Here is a 22561-nt window from a genome sequence, read left to right as displayed (position 1 = left end):
TGCGGAACTGAAGTGTGGGCTCTTTAATTAGTTAGAGTCTGCCATTGTTGTTCACATCATTTCCCCTATGCAGGCATAAACTATGAAAGTTGCTTTTGGAAAATAAAATTAAGTTGTTGACATAAAAGTAGTAATGGCAAGTGAACAAAAGCTAACTTCAGAACATGGGAGCTAATTATTTGTAGTGTAGGGTATCATATTGTTCAGGACCAGGTTAAATAAAACTGGAGTTAAAACTGAACTTTGCTTTGCAGTCAAGTAAATGAATTGCATTACTTTTCCCTTGAGATGACACCTTATATACCTATCTGTCTGTCTGTCTGTCTATCTAATTTATACCCCACCCTTTTGGACAATGTCTACTCTGGGCGGCTTACAATAAAATAGCATAAAAGCAAGTAAAACAACAATTTAAGCAACAATAATGATATTATTCAAGATGGAAAGAAGAAGCTCACATGAAAAAGTAAAGACAGGAAAATAAAAATAGAGAAGTAACTCTTCAATTAAAAACAATAAACCCTTGAGGAATAGAAATGTCTTAATTTTACCCACAGAAGGTTTTGGGGGTAGGTGGGATGGGGAAATAATAGCAGCTTTCAAGTTTACAGAAGTTGCAAAAGGTTTCTGAGTTAACCTAACTTTTTGCCTAGGTGGAAAAGAACTGTATAATGGCGCTGAACTGAACAGCTACATGTAAACCCTATCTCTTCTGGAACTAAAATAACATATTCGACTACCTTCAGCTCAAGTTTCAATGAAGATGAGCAGACTACATTTTTTCTTAATGATTAACAGTAGGTTGATGGGTCACTAGTTAGATGCATCAGATAGTTCCAACACTGCCTTTTTACCAGGATCATGTTATTTTAGAAGCAAGGCATTATCTTCTACACCTTCTTTCCATACTTGTCCCTCTTCTGCAAATTTAAAATAGTATCCTAAATAAAGCAACAGGCTTCTCAAGATCATACTACAGATACTGTACAGTATGTGAAAATAGAGAGAAAGGAAGGAAGGAAGGAAGGAAGAAGTGTCTTATTCCTTACAGTGGAAGGATGCACAATAGCCTAGTCTTTGCTTTCAATGAGATAACCATTAAATCATTTATAGAATTCCTTTTTGAAAAAAAATCTCATAGTTTTAAAAAGCAAGAGGAAGTATGAATGCATTGTTAGAAAAAAAGAATTGAACTTACACATTAGCCTAATCAGAAACAATTAGACTATGTGCATTTCAATGAGAATCCATGTAAAGTTGAGTGACTTACTTTTTCCATCTCCACAACAATCCCCTCAGATGTTGTCTTAACTAAAACAAAGGGGAAATAGTTCTACAGATATTGAAATCAATGATTTCAAAAACCTAATGCACTTGTCACAATTTCTGCTACTAATTTAATACCATTGTAAGAGCCCACTCACAGCTATAAAAACATGCAGCAGCCATATAAATAGCTCAGTATTTTAATTCCAAGTTCATAATATTTGACACTAATAGGATTATTTGTTTTTATCTAGTAAATAAAATAACTCAGCCTGTCACTCATTTTCTTTTATTCTTTTTTAGTCTTAGTGCATACATCTTTTATAAAATGAAAATGTCTGTTTTAAGTAGTAATATTACAGTATGTAACAGTTTCATGTCAAAATAATTGTGTTATTAGATTTGTAGTTAAATAATTTAAGATAAGAAAACATTCTGATGAGCTTTTGACAGACAGATTCTGGAAAGATCCACCTCAAGTGAAAAGTAAGGTTAAAAATAGGTTACAATTTCTTAAAAAGTAAGATAACTGGACAAACGTTGTTGCATTTCACTTAATGCAATAAACACAAAATATCAAGATACATATGCCAAAAGCTGATGCTAAGGGTATGTTTGTTAGAATGAGTTTGAAGGTCAGCTTTCAGGTTTTTGGTATAACACTCTCCCTAATAAAAGGCTATCATGTTCATTTGCCCATATTATGGAAAACACACATGTAAATGTATGATAAAGTGTCTCTGCTGAAGACTGATAAGAATTAATACTACTGTACTAAGTTCACTTTGTTTTTAAATTGCTTACTCAAAAATTAATAGTTTACACAGAACTATTCAATTATTAATTAAACTAAGCCTGATGCGTGCATATCTGAGATACCATACTGAACTAAAGTTCAAACAATAGTTGTATCTATTTTAAAACAAGGTCAAAAATGGATGGAAAACACTGAACCAACGTGCTAAATGGACCACATCACATCACTTTACATGTCTCAATGACATGCAAATTTCTCCCCACATTCTTTATTTTTTTCATTCTTTTTTGGTAGACATTTAGTGCAATGTGGATTGCACTCCTATCCTCTTCTGCCAGAGGATGCACTCATGACAACTAGCCTTCCTCAAATTCTGATCTATTCATCTGACATGAAAAATTGGGACATGTAGCAGCCCTTCCTCAAAAGATACACTTATGAGGAGAATCTGTCACGTTCTTCTTAGCAGATGGCATGCTTGTACTCATAAGGAAAGATGAATGCAAGAAACAGCAAGTTTGACCCACTGCATTTTCCTAGAAATTAAAAGGCGCCTTCTTCTTGGGAGGAAAGCGATGACAAATCTTGACAGCATCTTGAAAAGCAGAGACATCACCTTGCCAACAAAAGTCCGAATAGTCAAAGCTATGGTTTTTCCTGTCGTGATGTATGGAAGTGAGAGCTGGACCATAAAGAAAGCAGACCGCCGAAGAATTGATGCCTTTGAATTGTGGTGCTGGAGGAGGCTCTTGAGAATCCCCTGGACTGCAAGGAGAACAAACCTATCAGTTCTAAAGGAAATCAACCCTGAGTGCTCACTGAAAGGACAGATCCTGAAGCTGAGGCTCCAGTACTTTGGCCATCTAATGAGAAGAAAAGACTCCCTGGAAAATACCCTGATGTTGGGAAAGTGTGACGGCAAGAGGAGAAGGGGACGACCGAGGATGAGATGGCTGGACAGTGTCTGCGAAGCAACCAACATGAACCTGACACAACTCCGGGAGGCAGTAGAAGACAGGAGGGCCTGGCGTGCTCTGGTCCATGGGGTCACGAAGAGTCGGACACGACTAAACGACTAAACACACACATTTTCCTAGAAATGCCTCTTTAGGTCTAACTAAGAACAGTATATTATTGTTCATGTAACCATGGCCAGGGAATCTAGGACCCTTTGAATGCCAGTTTTTTTCTCATTAGCCCCTAGAAGCTATCTGCTTATGAAGAGATTACTATTTCTTTTAACTATGCTTCCCTCAGTGGTGAGGAATGATACGTCATTGAGAGGTTCTGCTGGTTTCTACCCTTTGAAACAAAGGTAAAGTTGGTATTCTGAAAAAAAAAAAAGTCAAATCAAGCACTCAAATTATCCAGCATGTTTGCTGTGAACACCTCAGATGGTTCGGGTTGCTTGAATGGGCAAAATAGTTATTTGTGAATCAGTTCCAAGAGACAATATCTTAGCCATAAAAAGCAACACATAGTTACAAGCCGTTAAGGGGAAATTATAGTATTTACCTTCTAATCAAAAACCCTAGGAGGCATAGCAAACCTCTTCTAAAAGTGACAGTTGTTTTTTAGGTCTGATGTCAGCACTGGAGAACAGTAGTGAATGGCAACTGAAGCTTCCTTCATGACATGATAGTGGTGGTGGGGAGGAAGGAAAAGAGGGAGATCCAGTGCTGGGGGGAGGATGATTCAGGAAAGCCAAATCATTGGTCCTTGGAACCCCCTGAAAATCCTGCACCAAAGTACCACTTTGGATAGTAATATGGATAGAGAACTCCCAGAAGTACAAGCTGGATTCCGAAGGGGCAGAGGAACTAGAGACCAAATTGCTAACATGCACTGGATTATGGAGAAAGCCAGAGAGTTCCAGAAAAAAACCCTACTTCTGCTTCATTGACTATGCAAAAGCCTTTGACTGTGTGGACCACAGCAAACTATGGCAAGTCCTTAAAGAAATGGGAGTGCCTGACCACCTTATCCACCTACTGAGAAACCTATATGTGGGACAGGAAGCAACAGTTAGAATGGGATATGGAACAACTGATTGGTTCAAAATTGGGAAAGGAGTACGACAAGGCTGTATACTGTCCCCCAGCTTATTTAACTTATATGCAGAATACATCACGCAGAAGGCTGGACTGGAGGAATCCCAAACCGGAATTAAGATTGCCGGAAGAAATATCAACAACCTCTGATATGCAGACGACTCCACTCTGATGGCCGAAAGTGAGGAGGAATTAAGGAACCTTGTAATGAGGGTGAAAGAGGAGAGTGCAAAAAACGGTCTGAAACTCAACATAAAAAAAAACTAAGATCATGGCCACTGGTCCAATCACCTCCTAGGAAATAGAAGGGGAAGATATGGAGGCAGTGACAGACTTTACTTTCTTGGGCTCCATGATCACTGCAGATGGAGACAGCAGCCCCGAAATTAAAAGACACCTGCTTCTTGGGAGGAAAGCGATGACAAACCTTAACAGCATCTTAAAAAGCAGAGACATCATCTTGCCAACAAAAGTCCGTATAGTCAAAGCTATGGTTTTTCCTGTAGTGATGTATGGAAGTGAGAGCTGGACCATAAAGAAAGCAGACCGCCGAAGAATTGATGCCTTTGAATTGTGGTGCTGTAGGAGGCTCTTAAGAGTCCCCTGGACTGCAAGGAGAACAAACCTATCAATTCTAAAGGAAATCAACCCTGAGTGCTCACTGGAAGGACAGATCCTCAAGCTCAGGCTCCAGTACTTTGGCCATCTCATGAGAAGAGAGGACTCCCTGGAAAAGACCTTGATGACAGGAAAGTGTGACGGCAAAAGGAGAAGGGGACAACAGAAGACGAGGTGGATGGACAGTGTCATCAAAGCAACCAAAATGAATTTGACACAACTCTGGGAGGCAGTGGAAGACAGGAGGGCCTGGCATGCTCTGGTCCATGGGGTCATGAAGAGTCGGACACGACTAAATGACTAGACGACGATGGATAGAGGGGCTTGTTATTTAAGAGAGAAAACAAACACTTCTACTAAAGATGCATGTTTAGCATAGTTCAATATATTCTGGTTACATTTCTTCTAAAAGATTGTTAGATAAAATGAATATATCACTTGTAAACATTATGTATAAAGTACACTTAAGACTAAAATGCTGGCACCACCCAATCCCACCCATTTTTATATTCTACATAAGAAAATCCTCCTAACTCTGTACATGTGCTCCAAGAAACTATAATACATTTTTTTAGAGATTGCAAGAGAAATAATTGCTTGTGAAAATGGCAGCAACTATGATTTATGTACCAATATTAATTTAAAATAAAACTATTCAGTCTTCCCACGTGGTGCAGTTGAGATTATTGACCCCAAGAGAAGCCTAGAAAGAGAAGACTAGAAACCGGGCCTTCTTGGCAGTAGTCCCCCTCCCCCATCTCTGAAACAACATCCCACCCAAAATCCGCCTGGCCTTCACTAGGAACTTCCAAACGATGCCTGAAGACATGGCTTTTCAGACAAGCTTTTCAACAGATTACATTATGATAGCACAGTGGCCGTTTCAGTGTTTATTTCTGCTCCCCCATCCTGCCTTTTAAATTAGTGCTATTTATGTTGATGTTGTTTTGATTATTTGTGATTGTATGTTGCAATTTTGATTTTGATTTCTGTATAACTAATATGCTCTATATATTAAAAGTGTCATTGCTTTATTGTGTTGTAAAATTGTCCTGAGTGGCCTTGTAGGCAGATAGATGGTATAGAAGAGAGAGGAAGGAAGGAAGGAAGGAAGGAAGGAAGGAAGGAAGGAAGGAAGGAAGGAAGGAAGGAAGGGCTCTTGTTTACACGTACATCATTACATCTCAAATCAGCCATGGTTGTTTCAATGTGGATTTCCTGCTTTGGCAGAGTGTTCTACCTGAGATGTCTTCTCAAAAATTCCATGAATCATTGAAGCCAAGTAAAAAAATTTCATATCAAAAGCTAATTATTATCTTCTTGATAATATAACTCAGAATTCTCAGTTATCTATTTCAAATTTCAAATCATTTAGATCAGTATGTTGTCAGTTACTACAAATTAAATCAACTAACACTTTGCTCTTCAGTTAGAGAATAGAAGTAGCAAGAGCAGCAAAAACAAACACATGTTTTATGGAAATTCAGAGGAAAGGGGACAGCAAAAGGAAGAACTTTGGTTTCATTTTCACAATTCATTTCAAGCAACAACCACAGTCATGGACTGACTTCAAAGAAGGAGGCCAAGATTTAAAATAGGATGCCAGATGTAAGAACTGAAAATACATTAGTGGTTCACCAATTGGTCTTTTAAATGATCTCCAGTTCACAAAATAAGATTTTAGGGGGAAAAAACTGCTACATAATTATACTTCCTGATTTTGCAATTAGTGGAACTACATGTAATTACATAATAATTATAATGGTAATTACATAATTAAGATGTATAATTATGTAGTAAAAAACATTATGGAAATAAAAACTATCAACTACATAACCACAATACATCTACCAAAAAAATTCTCTCTCATTGCTTTAAAACTATATCTTCGCGGAAACACACAAAAATCAGTGATTAGTCTACAATACCAACTATCTGATGGAAAATAAAGAAAAAATCATATAGGCATTAAGATATTGAAGTATTTGCTTAAGACATAATTATAGCAATATATTAATAATCCAAACTATGTGTTTCACTCCAAATCATATCAAATCCATTAAAACCATATTGAAGCAAACTTAATAATGATAGCAATAATTACAAGTCATCAAGTTGATTCCAATGTGTAGGGACAGTTTCCAAGGTTTTCTAGGTAGAATACTCAAAAGTAGTTTACCATTCCCTGCTTCTGGGGACAGTCTGAAACTGTGCAGCTTGCCCAAGGTTACGTAAGTTGGCTCTTCTCCTTAGAGGTATGGTAGAGAACCCAATCTGCCTACCTCTGAATCCACATCAACATACCCAGCTCACTGAACAATCAGCACTATAATATTTTACGACAAAATCGCTTCACGCTTCACGCTTCACACACACACACACACACACACTTTTTAATGCTCATCTAGCCTGGCTAATTTGTATTCATGGAGGAAAATCCATGCTGACCATCTACTGCCATTCCTGCTGCTACAATTTTGTTGTTCTTTGATGTCTGGTGTCCAAAGTACTGTGGATTTGTGATGATGGGATGAATAATGAATTTGTGTGTGTGAATCTTATCTCCTCATGTGGACAGGTTGCGTACCTGTAATTATAGTTCTTCAAGTGATCATCCATGAATTCACACATATAGGTTGCTTCTGTGCCTGAGCGAATCACTTTCTGGACATTCTGGAGCTTGAGAAAGGCATTTAGGACAACCCCTTGCATTGCTCATACTCACAAAGCAAACAGCCCTCCCTCCAAGCAATGGCAGCAAGACTTACTGCGTGGAGGAGGGACAGTAGTGTGAATTCAGATGACCACTCAAAGAACTACAATTACAGTTAAGTTACCTGTCCTTCTTCATCATAATCCCTGTATATCACACATATGGGTTAGTAACAAGCTCACTTACCCAACGGTGGGAAGACACAGAAGCACAGAAGATAACATAGCTCTACCAAAAGCAGGATGCATTTTGTCTCCGATGTACATCCTGTAGTGTCCAACAAATGTCTGAGCCCAGGTTGCAGTATTGCAAATGTTATGGACCTGGAGTCTCTTCAGAAATGCAGTAGAAAAGGACATAACCCAAGTAGAATTACACTTTGTGTGAGCACGGAGTGGTCCCTTAGCCAGTTAGTAACACAGGCTGATAGTGTTAATAAGCCACTTGGCTAGTTGGTATGGCATGATTTGACAACCCAGTCTGCATCTATCATAACTAATAAAGAGTCTTTCTAATGACTCTCATCCTAGTAGTGTAAAAAGCCAAAGCACTACACATACCTAAAGTGTGAAGAGTCTTTTCTAAGGAAGATGATGGTGTAGGAAAAATCAAGGACCAAATAATTGGTTTGTGAAGATGAAACTTCAATGCTACTTTTGGCAAAAAGGTTAGAGAATGCAACAACTTTTTCCTTAAAAAAATTGCAGGAAGGAAGGATCATGCCAAAGGGCTGCTAATTTGCTTGTCCTCCTTGCCAATGTGATTGCCAGGAGGAAGGCTGTCTTCATATTGGTTGTGGCCATCAACTTAAATGGTGGATGTGTGAGTTGGTTCAGGACTAAAGAAAGAAACATCTGAGGGGGTGGTGCTCTAGTATCAAGGGATGTATTTTGTAATCACAAAGACACTTCTTCAGTATTGAGTCCTTAGAAATTGTGATGCCATGGAACCAGTTGGCTGATTAGCAACAATGTTGGATTGGTATATCTTCATAGTGGAAAATGAAGGCTTTACATTATTTAGAGAAAGAAGCAAGCTGCAGACACTAGCAAGGGAAGAATGTAAAGTTGGTTCCTCTAATGAGGCTGTAAAATTGGTGAACGTCTTTCATTTATAAGAACAGTATCTCCTAGTTGGAGGGGCATCTGAACTCAACCAGAATCCTTTTTAATGCTGGTGAATCCTCCACGCTATCAGGTTCAAAATCACCAGACTGGGAAGGCAGACAACCGTATTTTTTGCTCCATAAGACACACCTGACTTTAAGACGCACCTAATTTTTAGAGGAGGAAAACAGGGAAAATATATTCTGAACCAAATAGTGTAATAAAATATTTAATAAACTATAACAGAATAACATTTGAACCATGTAAAGTGAACAGCAGTCAACAGTGGCATTAATATAGACCATTATCAGCCAGTGATAAGACCTATACCACTCTACCTATATTTTACATTTCCTTTCATCCACCTCCCCATGCTTATAGAAATGTCTCAATGAGAGATGAGATTGTTGTGCAACTCTGCCCAGCTACAGCTCAAGCCTGTATTAAGTTGAAATGGTTTGTCTGATTTGGCACTGCATTGAGAGGCCCCTTTTAGTTGTGTGGAGGATAGATAGTGGAATTAAACTATTTAACAGTTGGTTTTCCTTATTTACTTTAGGTTATGCAAAAGAACAGCAACACAAAGCTTAACCTGATCCCATTCACCAGCAGTAGCACATGCTCAGCATAAGACCAAATCTCCATTTTCTGACATAACTGAACGTTTATAGCATGCAAGGCACAACAGGTTAGGTCATACAAAGCCATGAACAATGTTCTTGAAGAGCCAAAAAAACTGAATACAAACTATAGTAGCTGAAATCAGGAAGCAGGTACTGTAACCCAGTTAGAAGTCACGAGGCACAGTTAGTTTCTTTGCTGCAACATCCTTTGGAAATACATTCTCTATCAGATGCCCAGAACTAGTTGAAAAGTTTGCAAGTTCAATCCAAATTTCCCATAAAAATGCATTGAAAATTAATTAATGCATTTTTATGGGGAGGGGAGGTCAGAAACTTTAAAAAACTTAAAATAACGTCACTTACCAGGTACTGTAGACTGGGCCTTGCTCTTCACAGTGCCTTGGTAGACCCCTGAACAGTCGAAAAGAGCCCTAAACAGCTAAAAGCCAGCAGGCAGCCGGCAGCCATTTTTTGCTCTTCTCCGCTCCTTCCCCCTCACCTCTCCCCACCTAACAGCTGATCGGCGCTGATCTGAAAGGCTTTGCAGACAGCTTTTAAGGCAAGTACCCCTATGCACGTTTCTACACAAGCAGGTTTCAACTCAAATGGAGCACCTTTTCCCCCAAGCACAGTTTAACCCAAAGCAAGCAGCTTTTAAAGTAAAACAAGTGGATTTTTAAGACAAGCATGCACGTTTCTACACAAGCACGTTTCAACTCAAACGGAGCACCTTTTCACCAAGCACAGTTTAACCCAAAGCAAGCAGCGTTTAAACAAGCAGGTTTTTAAGACAAGCATGCACGTTTCTACACAAGCAGGTTTCAACTCAAACGGAGCACCTTTTCACCCAAGCACAGTTTAACCCAAAACAAGCAGCTTTTAAAGTAAAACAAGCAGATTTTTAAGACAAGCATGCACGTTTCTACACAAGCGCGTTTCAACTCAAACGGAGCACCTTTTCACCCAAGCACAGTTTAACCCAAAGCAAGCAGCTTTTAAAGTAAAACAAGCAGATTTTTAAGACAAGCATGCACATTTCTACACAAGCAGGTTTTAACTCAAACGGAGCACCTTTTCATCCCAGCACTAACCCCAAACAAACAGCTTTTAAAATAAATTGTACATTTTAAAACAACAATACCAGGCAGTCCCAGGTCTCTCTCCCAGCTCTCTAACTGCTTGGACTATCAAGGAAGCAGACAAACAGCCTCTTCACTAACTGAAAGTTTGAATTTCCCCGCTTTCCCTGCTTTCCCCGCATATTAGGTATGCTGTGGGCTAAACCGCAGAAGCCTGTGCTGCAGGGTCAGAAGACCAAGCAGTCGTAAGATCGAATCCACGCGACGGAGTGAGCGCCCGTTGCTTGTCCCAGCTCCCGCCAACCTAGCGGTTCGAAAGCATGCAAATGCAAGTAGATAAATAGGTACCATCTCAGTGGGAAGGTAAACAGCGTTCCGTGTCTAAATCACACTGGCCATGTGACCACGGAAAGATTGTCTTCGGACAAACGCTGGCTCTATGGCTTGAAGAGCGGGATGAGCGCCGCCCCCTAGAGTCGGACACGACTGGACAAAAAAATTGTCAAGGGGAACCTTTACCTTTACCTTTAGTATCTGTGCACTGCAGGATTGTGGGAGGAATATCCAGCCCCTGATGGGGGTCCTGTGGGGCACCCCAAAACACTGAAGAGCTCTCCTGGCCTCTTTCGGGACTGGGGCTGTGCAGCCCTGTTCTGATCGGGAGGTGCAGCTGGGGGTCACCATGCCTTTGGGGGATAGGGCACAGAAAGGGGCAGGAATTGGAGGGGCCATTCCAACTCATACCTGGCAGGGGAGATACCATTATTGTAAATGTGGTTTTCTCAGGGTAAGGCTCATCTATTGCACTTTGCATGTGCTGACCCCTGTGATTTCCCCAAATGTGGGAAAATCAACTGCCTAAGTGGGGAACTACGTTTGTGGTTTCCCCTGGTCTTTGTAGAATTAATCTTTCCCCTTTGGTCCTTGGCTGTTTTTACTTCCTGCTGCCATAGGCCTGTTAGCCTTGCTGGTTTTCCAAGTGGGCTGCAGGAAACAGATCCTGGGAAGCCAGCAATGCAGAATGGTGAGGTCCAAACAGCAAGCAGTCTCTGGTGCCAGTTCAGAGGCCTCCCAGCATGGCAGTGGGAGGCTTCTGGGTGGTGGTGGCTGAACCCTTTTTTTTAACTGTATTTGCTCCATAAGATGCACATGCTTTCCCCCCCACACTTTTATTGGGGAAAAAGTGCATCTTATGGAGCGAAAAATACAGTAGATCTCTGTTTTGAAAGAGATGAAGGACACAGGGTAAATTGAGAAATCTGAAAGCCATTCACTTCAGAACAGCAAACCACAGGGTGACGAGAATTGCTCTGGCATGTTCTTAATGAAGCTTGATAATGACTCTGTGGAGCAATGGAATTAGGGGAAATAGATAGAATAGGTGCTCTGCCCAGCATAGCATGAATGAATCCCCTAGGGACCACTGAGTTAATCTCACTTAAGAACAGTATCTAGAACACTTTGTGTTCAGTTTGTGGCAAAGAGATCTAGAGTCGGATTGCCCCCATGCTTGCGAAGGTTGTTGAAAATGTCGGGTGCTAGTTCTAATTCATGATTTGGTGATTTTCTGCATCTGAGATTGTCTGTTGTGTTGTTTTGCTGTCTTGCTACGTGTATTCTTACGGGGAATATGTCATGAGTCAGACACCATTCCCAAAACAGGAATGCTAGAAATAACAGATGTTGAGACTGCATTCCCTTTGTGTGTTTATGTAGTACATGGTGGTTGTGTTTTCTGTGGCATTGTCCCTCAAGAGAGGTTGGAACAGCCCTGAATGCTTTGAAAATTGTGAGATGATCTAGTTTGTTGATGTTTCATTCTCTCCAGAGATGATGAAGAACTGTGCAGTCAGTGCCCTTTGCAATAAGCACCCCATCCTTTTGTTTGACTTATGTCAGTGGTTGCTTGTACTTTTGGGTGAAATGATTTGAAGGGCCTTCCTAGAGTAAGGTTGAACATAATCTGCCCACCATTGGAATTTTAAATTTAGCTCAGGGGAAACTGTCATAGGTTTCATGGAGCTCTCTCTCAGAGGGTTGAAGTGAAATAGGTATAAAACCTGAAGTGAACACATGCAAAGGTGAGCATGAGGAACAATACCAGTGGTAAAGGAAAATCCAATGCTGCAAAGAAAAATACTGCATAGGAACCTGGAATGTAAGATCTATGAACGTTGGGAAGCTGGAGGTGGTGAAACAGGAGATGGCAAGAATAAACATCGACATCCTGGGCATCAGTGAACTAAAATGGACAGGAATGGGCGAATTCAGCTCAGATGATTATCATATCTACTATTGTGGGCAAGAATCCCGTAGAAGGAATGGAGTAGCTCTCATAGTCAACAAAAGAGTGGGAAAAGCGGTAATGGGATATAATCTCAAAAATGATAGAATGATGTCAATACGAATCCAAGGCAGACCATTCAACATCACAATAATCCAAGTTTATGCACCAACCAGCATTGCTGAGGAGACTGAAATTGAACAATTCTATGAAGATTTACAACACCTTCTAGAACTGACACCAAAGAAAGATGTTCTTCTCATTCTAGGGGACTGGAATGCTAAAGTAGGGAGCCAAGAGATAAAAGGAACAACAGGGAAGTTTGGCCTTGGAGTTCAGAACGAAGCAGGACAAAGGCTAATAGAGTTTTGTCAAGAGAATAAGCTGGTCATCACAAACACTCTTTTCCAACAACACAAGAGGCGACTCTATACATGGAAATCACCAGATGGGCAATATCGAAATCAGATTGATTATATTCTCTGCAGCCAAAGATGGAGAAGCTCTATACAGTCAGCAAAAACAAGACCTGGAGCTGACTGCGGTTCTGATCATCAGCTTCTCATAGCAAAATTCAAGCTTAGACTGAAGAGATTAGGAAAAATCACTGGGCCACTCAGGTATAATCTAAACCAAATCCCTTATGAATACACAGTGGAAGTAAAGAACAGATTTAAGGAACTAGATTTGGTGGACAGAGTGCCTGAAGAACTTTGGATAGAGGCTCGTAACATTGTCCAGGAGGCAGCAACGAAAACCATCCCAAAGAAAAGGAAATGCAAGAAAGCAAAGTGGCTGTCCAACGAGGCCTTAGAAATAGCAGAGAGGAGAAGGGAAGCAAAATGCAAGGGGGATAGGGAAAGTTACAGAAACTTGAATGCAGACTTCCAAAGAATAGCAAGGAGAGACAAGAGGGCCTTCTTAAATGAACAATGCAAAGAAATAGAGGAAGATAACAGAAAAGGAAAGACCAGAGATCTGTTCAGAAAAATTGGACATATTAGAGGAACATTTTGCGCAAAGATGAACATGATAAAAGACAAAAATGGGAGGGACCTAACAGAAGCAGAAGACGTCAAGAAGAGGTGGCAAGAATACACAGAGGAATTATATCAGAAAGATTTGGATATCCCGGACAACCCAGACAATGTAGTTGCTGACCTCGAGCCAGACATCCTGGAGAGCGAAGTCAAGTGGGCCTTAGAAAGCATGGCTAACAACAAGGCCAGTGGAGGTGATGGCATTCCAGTTGAACTATTTAAAATCTTGAAAGATGATGCTGTTAAGGTGCTACATTCAATATGCCAGCAAGTTTGGAAAACTCAACAGTGGCCAGAGGATTGGAAAAGATCAGTCTACATCCCAATCCCAAAGAAAGGCAGTGCCAAAGAATGCTCCAACTACCGTACAATTGCACTCATTTCACACGCTAGCAAGGTTATGCTCAAAATCCTACAAGGTAGGCTTCAGCAGTATGTGGACCGAGAACTCCCAGAAGTACAAGCTGGATTCCGAAGAGGCAGAGGAACTCGAGACCAAATTGCTAACTTGCGCTGGATTATGGAGAAAGCCAGAGAGTTCCAGAAAAATATCTACTTCTGCTTCATTGACTATGCGAAAGCCTTTGACTGTGTGGACCACAGCAAACTATGGCAAGTTCTTAAAGAAATGGGAGTGCCTGACCACCTTATCCATCTCCTGAGAAACCTATATGTGGGACAGGAAGCAACAGTTAGAACTGGTCATGGAACAACTGGGTGGTTCAAAATTGGGAAAGGAGTACGGCAAGGCTGTATATTGTCCCCCAGCTTATTTAACTTATATGCAGAATACATCATGCAGAAGGCTGGACTGGAAGAAACCCAAGCCGCAATTAAGATTGCCGGAAGAAATATCAACAACCTCCGATATGCAGATGATACCACTCTGATGGCAGAAAGTGAGGAGGAATTAAAGAACCTTGTAATGAGAGTGAAAGAGGAGAGTGCAAAAAACGGTCTGAAACTCAACATCAAAAAAACTAAGATCATGGCCACTGGTCCCATCACCTCCTGGGAAATAGAAGGGGAAGATATGGAGGCAGTGTCAAATTTTATCTTCCTGGGCTCCATGATCACTGCAGATGGAGACAGCAGCCCTGAAATTAAAAGGCGCCTTCTTCTTGGGAGGAAAGCGATGACAAATCTTGACAGCATCTTGAAAAGCAGAGACATCACCTTGCCAACAAAAGTCCGAATAGTCAAAGCTATGGTTTTTCCTGTCATGATGTATGGAAGTGAGAGCTGGACCATAAAGAAAGCAGACCGCCGAAGAATTGATGCCTTTGAATTGTGGTGCTGGAGGAGGCTCTTGAGAATCCCCTGGACTGCAAGGAGAACAAACCTATCAGTTCTAAAGGCAATCAACCCTGAATGCTCACTTGAAGGACAGATCCTGAAGCTGAGGCTCCAGTACTTTGGCCATCTCATGAGAAGAAAAGAGTCCTTGGAAAAAAACGTGATGTTAGGAAGGTGTGATGGCAAGAGGAGAAGGGGACGACCGAGGATGAGATGGCTGGACAGTGTCTGCGAAGCAACCAACATGAACCTGACACAACTCCGGGAGGCAGTAGAAGACAGGAGGGCCTGGCGTGCTCTGGTCCATGGGGTCACGAAGAGTCGGACACGACTAAACGACTAAACACACACATATGCCTTATGACCCAATAACTTCTGAGTCTTGTAAGTGGTGACTTCAGCATGAGATGCAGAACTTTTTCTGTTTCTAAGGGAGAAACACCCTGGCTTTCTTAGAATGAAAGGTAGCTCTGATGTACTGGACTATCTGATTTGGCTGTAGCACTGCCTTTTGAGGTTGACCTTGAAACTGAGATCTCATAGCATCTGTAAAGTAAAAATGATATATTGTTCTGCCTTCACCCATGAATCTGCTACAAGACTGTAATACCATGGAGGTAGGCAGCAACTGGTGCAATACACTTTGCCTTGAATTGAAATGAAGTGTCCGAGAACAAAACAAAGAAAATGATGGTGATCTAGGGAAACAATAGCAGGTGGTTAGGTATCCATAGGGTAATTGGAGAGCCCCAAGGAATGTAATAGTTCTTGAGGTCGGTCAATTCAGAGACTTTGTCCTGTGATTTAGATTTGTGTTTTAACTTTTTAGTAGGGACAGTACCAGGGTCTGAAGATTTCTTGCTTTCTCCTACATTACTTGGAAGTTGAGCCAGTTTTGGTACCAAGGAATCTGTGGAGGTGGAGTATGTGGTGTCAGTTTCTGGAGGAGGGCCATAAATGTCTCTCAGCATGGACAGATTGTTTGGAGGTCTAGGAGGCTGATTTTAACTGACTAGAGGCCATAGTCTTTCATTTGGAAGATGATGCTGAAAATTTTGAATGGGAGCTAGAAGTAATCTGAGCACGAAGAGACTTTTTCCACAGCCAAACCTTCAGTTTATGTTGCCAATTTTTAAAGGCAGCCTTTGTGAATTTTCTACAATATGGGAAGCCTGTGTCTTGTGCTCTTCCCCCCCCCCAACAGCTGAGAGTGTCTGTCAGAAAGTGAGATCTTATTTCTGCAGCTGAGGCATGTTTTGAATGGGCCTGCAGGTACCTAAACAGCCAGGGAAAGAACAGAATAATAACTCCCCCCTCAAGACTAACTATCTTTTTCTTTCTTTTTTTAAAGGAAAAACACAAAAATAAATGGATGATGAAGAGGTGAAGAGAGAAGAGTTGAGGATAAATTGAGGAAAATGAGGTAAGAAAATGAAAGTGAGTATGCTCAAAGAACGTTCCTGAGAAGCTTCCTTGGCAAAAGAGGAAGTGAGGGAAGGCTGTTGGACATGTGAATGTTTGTGATGCAGCAGGGGAGTGTACTAAAGGCCTTTCTCTTTAGCTCTAGAATGTTCCGAGAGGAGCTTTGTGGAAGCACAGAAGCAACCCATATGTGTGATTCACGGAGACCATGAAGAATTATAATTCTTTCAGATGTCCACACCTTTTACAATCTGTAAACAATCTCTTTCTGCAAGAATAAATTTTCAACAAGAATCTACACCTACTGTAACTCCAAAAGTTTATAACTTAGAATCTGGCAAACTGTCACTATTATGATAACATCATTATTATGACTAAAATTCTGCAAACCCTAGAGGAATAAGGCTCTGTAGCATTTGAAATCCCACAGGCCTGAAAATCCAGAATATTAGAACAACAGAATACTGCAGCTCCAAGATACTGCAACTACAAGGAGGGCATACAGTAAGACTTGCAAACACCACCTCTCTATAAACTGTAACACAAATATGCTCAGTTGTCAAGATGTTATGGTACAGTGAGCTTGCTTGGCTGGATTATTTTGAAATGACTATAGTAAACTATTGTTCAAGCCTCGATTTAAAAAAAACACTTTCACTTTCAGTACCACATACCTTAGCCCCACCCAGCCTGTTTGTCTGCCGTAGAACTCAGAAATGGATGGATTTTTATATACAAGCTGTAAATTACTGTATATCAAAGAGGACTTTTTTATTCTAGCTGAGACAATTCCACCAGAATTCGAGCTGAGACAACTCCAGCAGATTTCTGGATGTTGTAGTTAAAAAAAGGGGGGGAATATCTCATATCATATTTTCTATAATTCTGAAAGCATTTAAATGTTTTAACAATTATTGCCTAGAAAGTTTATTTAGTTCTTTAGTCCAAATTGCAAACTGGACTAATTTCTTCAGGAAAGATTTAACTTGTCCCAGAGCATATTTATTTATTTATTTATTTATTTATTTATTTATTTATTTATTTATTTATTTATTTATTTATTTATTTATTTATTTATTTATTTATTTATTTATTTATTTATTTATTTATTTATTTATTTATTTATTTATTTATTTATTTATTTATTTATTTATTTGATTTTTACCCCGCCCCTCTAGACAACATCTACTCGTACTGTAAGGATTTAACTAGCAGCATTCCAGTAAACCTTGTGAAGAAGTTCTGTATTGAATTACCTCCTTCTAAACTGAGTAGACTTAAAAATAATAATAAACTAGAGCATTATCCACCCAAACTATAATGACACCATCAGGTCTGTTTCACTACTGTATATGCTTCATATGTATATGAACTGTACAAAAGTATAAAAAAACTATATATGTGTTTTAGTCCAAGACCATCTGGGGACGTAAGGCATTAGTGCAAGGGCAAAATCCAGTACAGTTTTCTGTTACGCGGTTAGAAGCACAAGAGACTGCATGAACATGTTGTTGTTTGTGCTATTACTTGTGCAACTGTTACATCCAGTTATGCCAGCACAGCTTTTTGCTTCATTACTGCCACATGGATCTAAGCCACATTTTTTACTAGTTACATTTGACAAACCAATTTCCAAAGCCACTCCAGTTATTAACATGATGGTACCAAAGCACTTTATCAGCCATATTGTAACAATGTGTTTTGTTTCAACATATATAAAATTCTAACAATGCCACTTGCAAGCAAAATGTACTAGGACTACTAGAGAGCAGTCCATCCTCATTCGTGGAAATGTTCAGTCTTTAACACTTCATTACATTCTAGATATCCTCTGAGACACAGCTACAGCATCTTGCCAATTCCTCTCTCAATAATCATCAGTTGCTAACAGAGACATGTTGACGATCCACCCATTAGCAACTCTGAGAAATATTGCTATTATGAATAGTCTCCTTGTAAAGCTTTCTAGCAACTCATCCATAAAAATCACTTTGCACTGATATTTGGCACACCAAGTTATGAACACCGAAGGATAAAAACAATGTTTAAATTACAGGATACAAACAAATATTCTAAGTTAGGTTTTGTGTTTTGCATGTAGGGCATAAAGCTTAACCATTTTATTTTTTTAAATGCAATTTTACAGTTTATTCATCCAGAAAGTAAACTGAGCATGTTTAGTATTTTTATGAAGGTGGGAGTATAAAATGCAGCTATAACTGTGTAAAAGTATCTACTGAACGTGCATTTGGTTTGTTTTATAAATCCACAGTAGAAAAATGAATAGCATGAAGATCTCAGTGAGCACTGAAATAAACTCTGAAAGGACAGTCAATTCTTTTAGCATCTCACTTTTTAGATCAATAAACATTTCAACATAACCTCTCTTTTTAACTTTCTGATACTATTCTGATATCTTCAGTAACTTTAAACTTTACCATCAAACAAATCCAACAATTACAACAATCTGTATCTTCCACTGCAGTTTACTGTTGAAGATAAAGCCTTCCACCTTCAGCTAGGATATATGCTGCAGTCCCTTCACTGGGAGCAAATCAAGTATTCACTGTAATGCTTTTTCACATACGATAAGGAGAAACGTTTATATTAAAGTTCTTCAGAAACTTTTTTCTAAATATATCTCAACTTGGAACAAAGTCTTACTAAATAAAATACTGGAGAACTGAGAAGTTTTGGATAGTTCTTCACACACACACACACACACACACACACACACACACACACACACACACACACACACACACACACACACACACACACACACACACACACACACACACACACACACACACACACACACACACACACACACACACACACACACACACGTAAAAGAAAAAGAAAGAATAATGTTATATATAATTTCTTTCTTTCCTTCTTTCCTGCTCCCAGACCTTTGCTACCAGGAGTTTTCTCTATCCACAATCCCAGTGTGAAGCACTTTTCAAACCCTTTCCCCCTCATACTTAGATGAATCTTCTGCTATATTCCCAGTAGTAATAGTAATTCTTGAAGTCTGTGACTGACCCTTTTTCTCTATAGGAACTACAATGCCACATGCATTCTGTTACATCACAGCAGTTTAGAGGAAATGCTACTGGGAAAGGAAACAGCATCTCAGAATTTGCACTGCTGCAATGATCTCAAAAGAATAAAAATACACAATATAAATCACAATGGTAGGGAATGGATCTGCATCTGTCCCTTCCACAACAGTCGAAGATATGCACACTGCAGATTACCCTAAATGATTATACCGAATACAATAAATCAGACTAAATGAGAAAAGCTACATAAGCATTTACAAATATTACAAAGATAAGCATTTACTAATATTACAGTAGACATCCTAGTGCAGTGATGGTGAACCTTTTTGAGCCCGAGTGCCCAAACTGCAGAACAAAATCAACTTACTGTATTTATTTCAAAGTGCCAACCCTGCAATTAAAACCCGAATGCTGAGGTTTTAATTTAGGAAAACAACTGCTCCTGCACTGCAAGGGTTAAGTGTTTGTTTGTTTGTCTTCCTATGGGCAGTATTAACAAAGAAATACTTACCGATCCTCCAATCCCCCATTGGATTAGACCGGTAATGGTTGTCATTGCACTCCTCTGCTGGACCACTGCACCAGCAGAGGAGAGTCCCAAAATCCAGGATTGGAGGACAGGTAAGTAATTCTCTACGGCGACTTATGGCTCGTATGCCCACAGAGAGGGCTCTGTGTGCCAGCTGTGGCACGTGTGCCATAGGTTCGCCATCACTGCCCTAGTGTAACTAGCAGTGTACAAAATAACATTATAATGTTTGTCCAAGACTTTAGATACCAACATAGACTTTAACCAGATAATGTTGAAATGCTTGTCTTATAAAGGTATCAAAGGTAGATATTGTTTTCCCCTCCAACAGAATGAGGGATGTACAGCTGATTGTTATGACATGCAGCTTCCTTGTTATATACAGAATTTCTGAAAGCATGCAGTCAACTATCTGTGTAAATGATCCTAGCAAAATGATGCCGACTGGATAGTAACAACAGAATAGGGCTGATTTTTATGTCTGCTTAAAACACATAGGCTAATCTAACGTACCTTTTTCTTGAGCAGTAAGTTTCTCCTTTGCATAGTCCATATCAAAAATGTACCGGTAAAAGCATAGCTGGGTGAATAGGGCCTTGTCAGAGTACTGTAATGAAAAAAGAATACAAATGCAATGGTACTGTTACATTAGTAAAAGTAACCAAAGATAAACAAACTAACAAAAACAGGAAAAAAACATGTTCAGTTCAAATGTTTATACACAATTATGTCATTGCATTATTATTTATTGGATTTAAAAACTTTTGCTGTCATGTCAGTCTTTAACTTTTAAGGTAGTTTATGAAGCAACTTAGTTGAACTGACATAATTTTAAACCATTTCCCAGTTCTTCTAAAACCTTCCAATGCAAATAGCTGTTGTTTTGTCTGTTGTTAATATGGGTAAGTTGTTTGATCTAAGTAATACAAGATCAATTGATATTTTACCAATAAATGAATGGTTTTATCTCATCAGAACTTACTTTTAACTTTCATTCTTAAAGCCAAACACAATTTATAATAGCTCTTTGTGTATGATCTGATTGAATTCCATAGCTTCAAGGCTAATCAGTGTCAGCTGCTTCATAAGGCTGGGTAATTTATTCACACTATTATAGATGTCTTAAAATACTATGCCAATATGGCTGAAGCATGTTGACATTTAGTCAACTTATACATTTAGTAGTTTGTTTCTTGATTCTCTCCTACCTGAGACTAGACAACTTCACGGCTATTCTGATCTTCTCTAAACAATGTTCTTGTCCTGGCTAAAATTATTCTCTAAGGTTTTTCAGTCAAAATTTCTCCTCCTTCCCAAGTTTCTTTCTATTTATTTTACCCTCAATGTAGCAATCTGTACTTTTCATTTCTCATTAATCAACCAAGGAGTTTAGATTTCTGTATTTTACAAGTTTCATGATTTCTTAGTCTACTACAGATTTCTGTATGGCACCCATAACATCATACCATAGATTACCACACACTCTAATGTTTACAGGGTTTTTTTTACATTTAATTGACTAAATGAAACATGAAATGGGCCAAAACAAAGCCAAGATACAAATAATATGCACACTAGTATACCTAATCTCTTCTACAAGCACTTGAGAGAAATCAGATTGACTATCAAATTGAATAAAATGTGGTGTTCAGAAGGAGGAAAAAAAGTTCACACAGTTTCACTTTCAGGACAAAACTGAAAGCGTAGCAACCTAATGGACAAATAAGCACCACATGGCACTAGAAAATTGTTGATTTATATATGTATTTGCATGTCACAGTTTCATCTGCCCAGAATATAGAATAGAATCCAAGCTCTATGGTACAACTCTGTCTACTCAGCCTCTCTGGATGGGGCTCACAGCCTAAAGATCTAAATCAGATTTTTTAAGACCAACAATACAATGCCAACAAACTGCGAGAATAGATCAACAATGCCTGACTAGTATTTAAGAACAATCTGCACGAGGACAAATTAAGAAAAAAGAAACACAAATCACCACTTGTTGATGCCTACAGTGGGCAGTTAAAATCATTCAAATGTGTCAATAATTTACATCAATTCTAGACAATGACACTTCCCTTCCATAGGCCTTTGTATTCTGCCTGTATTATACAGATATTTAAATGAATTAATTAACTGTGTTCTTATTCAACATATTCAGGCATGTTTTATGAAATTATACTTCTCTGTTGCAGATGAGCAACAAGAGTCACTGGTTAAGAGGATGGATCATTTGATGCAATGGTAACTGGTTAAAGAACACAAAACAGAGTAGGAATAAATGGACGATTTTCACAATGTAAGAAATTGTGTAACAAATGGTACTTTTCCCCTTATTTCTTGCCAATCTGCAATAGGAACTGACTTACTGTGACCCTAATAGGACTTTCGAGGTAAGTGAGATATTTGAGGAGTGTTTTAACCAATTCCATATCCCAGTGAGTTTCCATGCCCAAGTGGGGATTCGACCCTGTTGTTATGTGGTGAAATTTGTTCATGGCATCAAAATATGCAGCATCATAAGAAAACCAACAAGGGATTGCAAATAAAAATAAAAAGGTGTAAACTAGATCAGTGGGCATTAAAGTGGCAAGCAGTGATGCATGTTAGAGCAGCAAATTTCTTAAATAAGTACTGATAGTTGTCTAAACCAGGACTAACTGATACATTTGGGCAGTTCTGGCAGAAAACTCAATGAAAGCATCA

The 22561-nt window shown here is 39.3% G+C and overlaps 2 protein-coding genes and 1 pseudogene across 7 annotated transcripts in view; 2 read left to right on the top strand and 1 right to left on the bottom strand.

The window, feature by feature from the left end:
- Positions 1-22561, bottom strand: part of POLA1 (DNA polymerase alpha 1, catalytic subunit) — a 285573-nt gene that overhangs the window by 66983 nt on the left and 196029 nt on the right. For all 4 annotated transcript variants that reach the window (XM_072994276.2, XM_072994275.2, XM_078390450.1 and 1 more), the window contains exon 36: positions 20366-20459. In XM_072994276.2, the coding sequence (XP_072850377.2) occupies positions 20366-20459 (94 nt within the window). The remainder of the gene's footprint in view (positions 1-20365; positions 20460-22561) is intronic.
- The window catches only part of ARX (aristaless related homeobox), a 138942-nt gene that overhangs the window by 88168 nt on the left and 28213 nt on the right, over positions 1-22561 (top strand). Inside the window, exons 5-6 of one of the 3 annotated variants that reach the window (XR_013543564.1) lie at positions 16185-16270; positions 16395-22413. Coding sequence is in view for 2 of the 3 variants with exons in the window: in XM_078390452.1 (XP_078246578.1) it covers positions 16185-16209 (25 nt within the window). In the remaining variant the exon portion in view is untranslated. Of the gene's footprint in view, positions 1-16184; positions 16271-16394; positions 22414-22561 lie in introns of those variants that run through there. The other 2 variants (XM_078390452.1, XM_078390451.1) reach the window with 2 other exon arrangements.
- LOC140706144 (U1 spliceosomal RNA) lies at positions 10950-11104 on the top strand (annotated as a pseudogene).

The sequence above is a fragment of the Pogona vitticeps genome, chromosome 3, assembly GCF_051106095.1.
Source record: "Pogona vitticeps strain Pit_001003342236 chromosome 3, PviZW2.1, whole genome shotgun sequence".
Taxonomy (NCBI): domain Eukaryota; kingdom Metazoa; phylum Chordata; class Lepidosauria; order Squamata; family Agamidae; genus Pogona; species Pogona vitticeps.
Note: the sequence above shows the minus strand (reverse complement) of the source record. Positions and strands in the feature narration are given on the sequence as shown.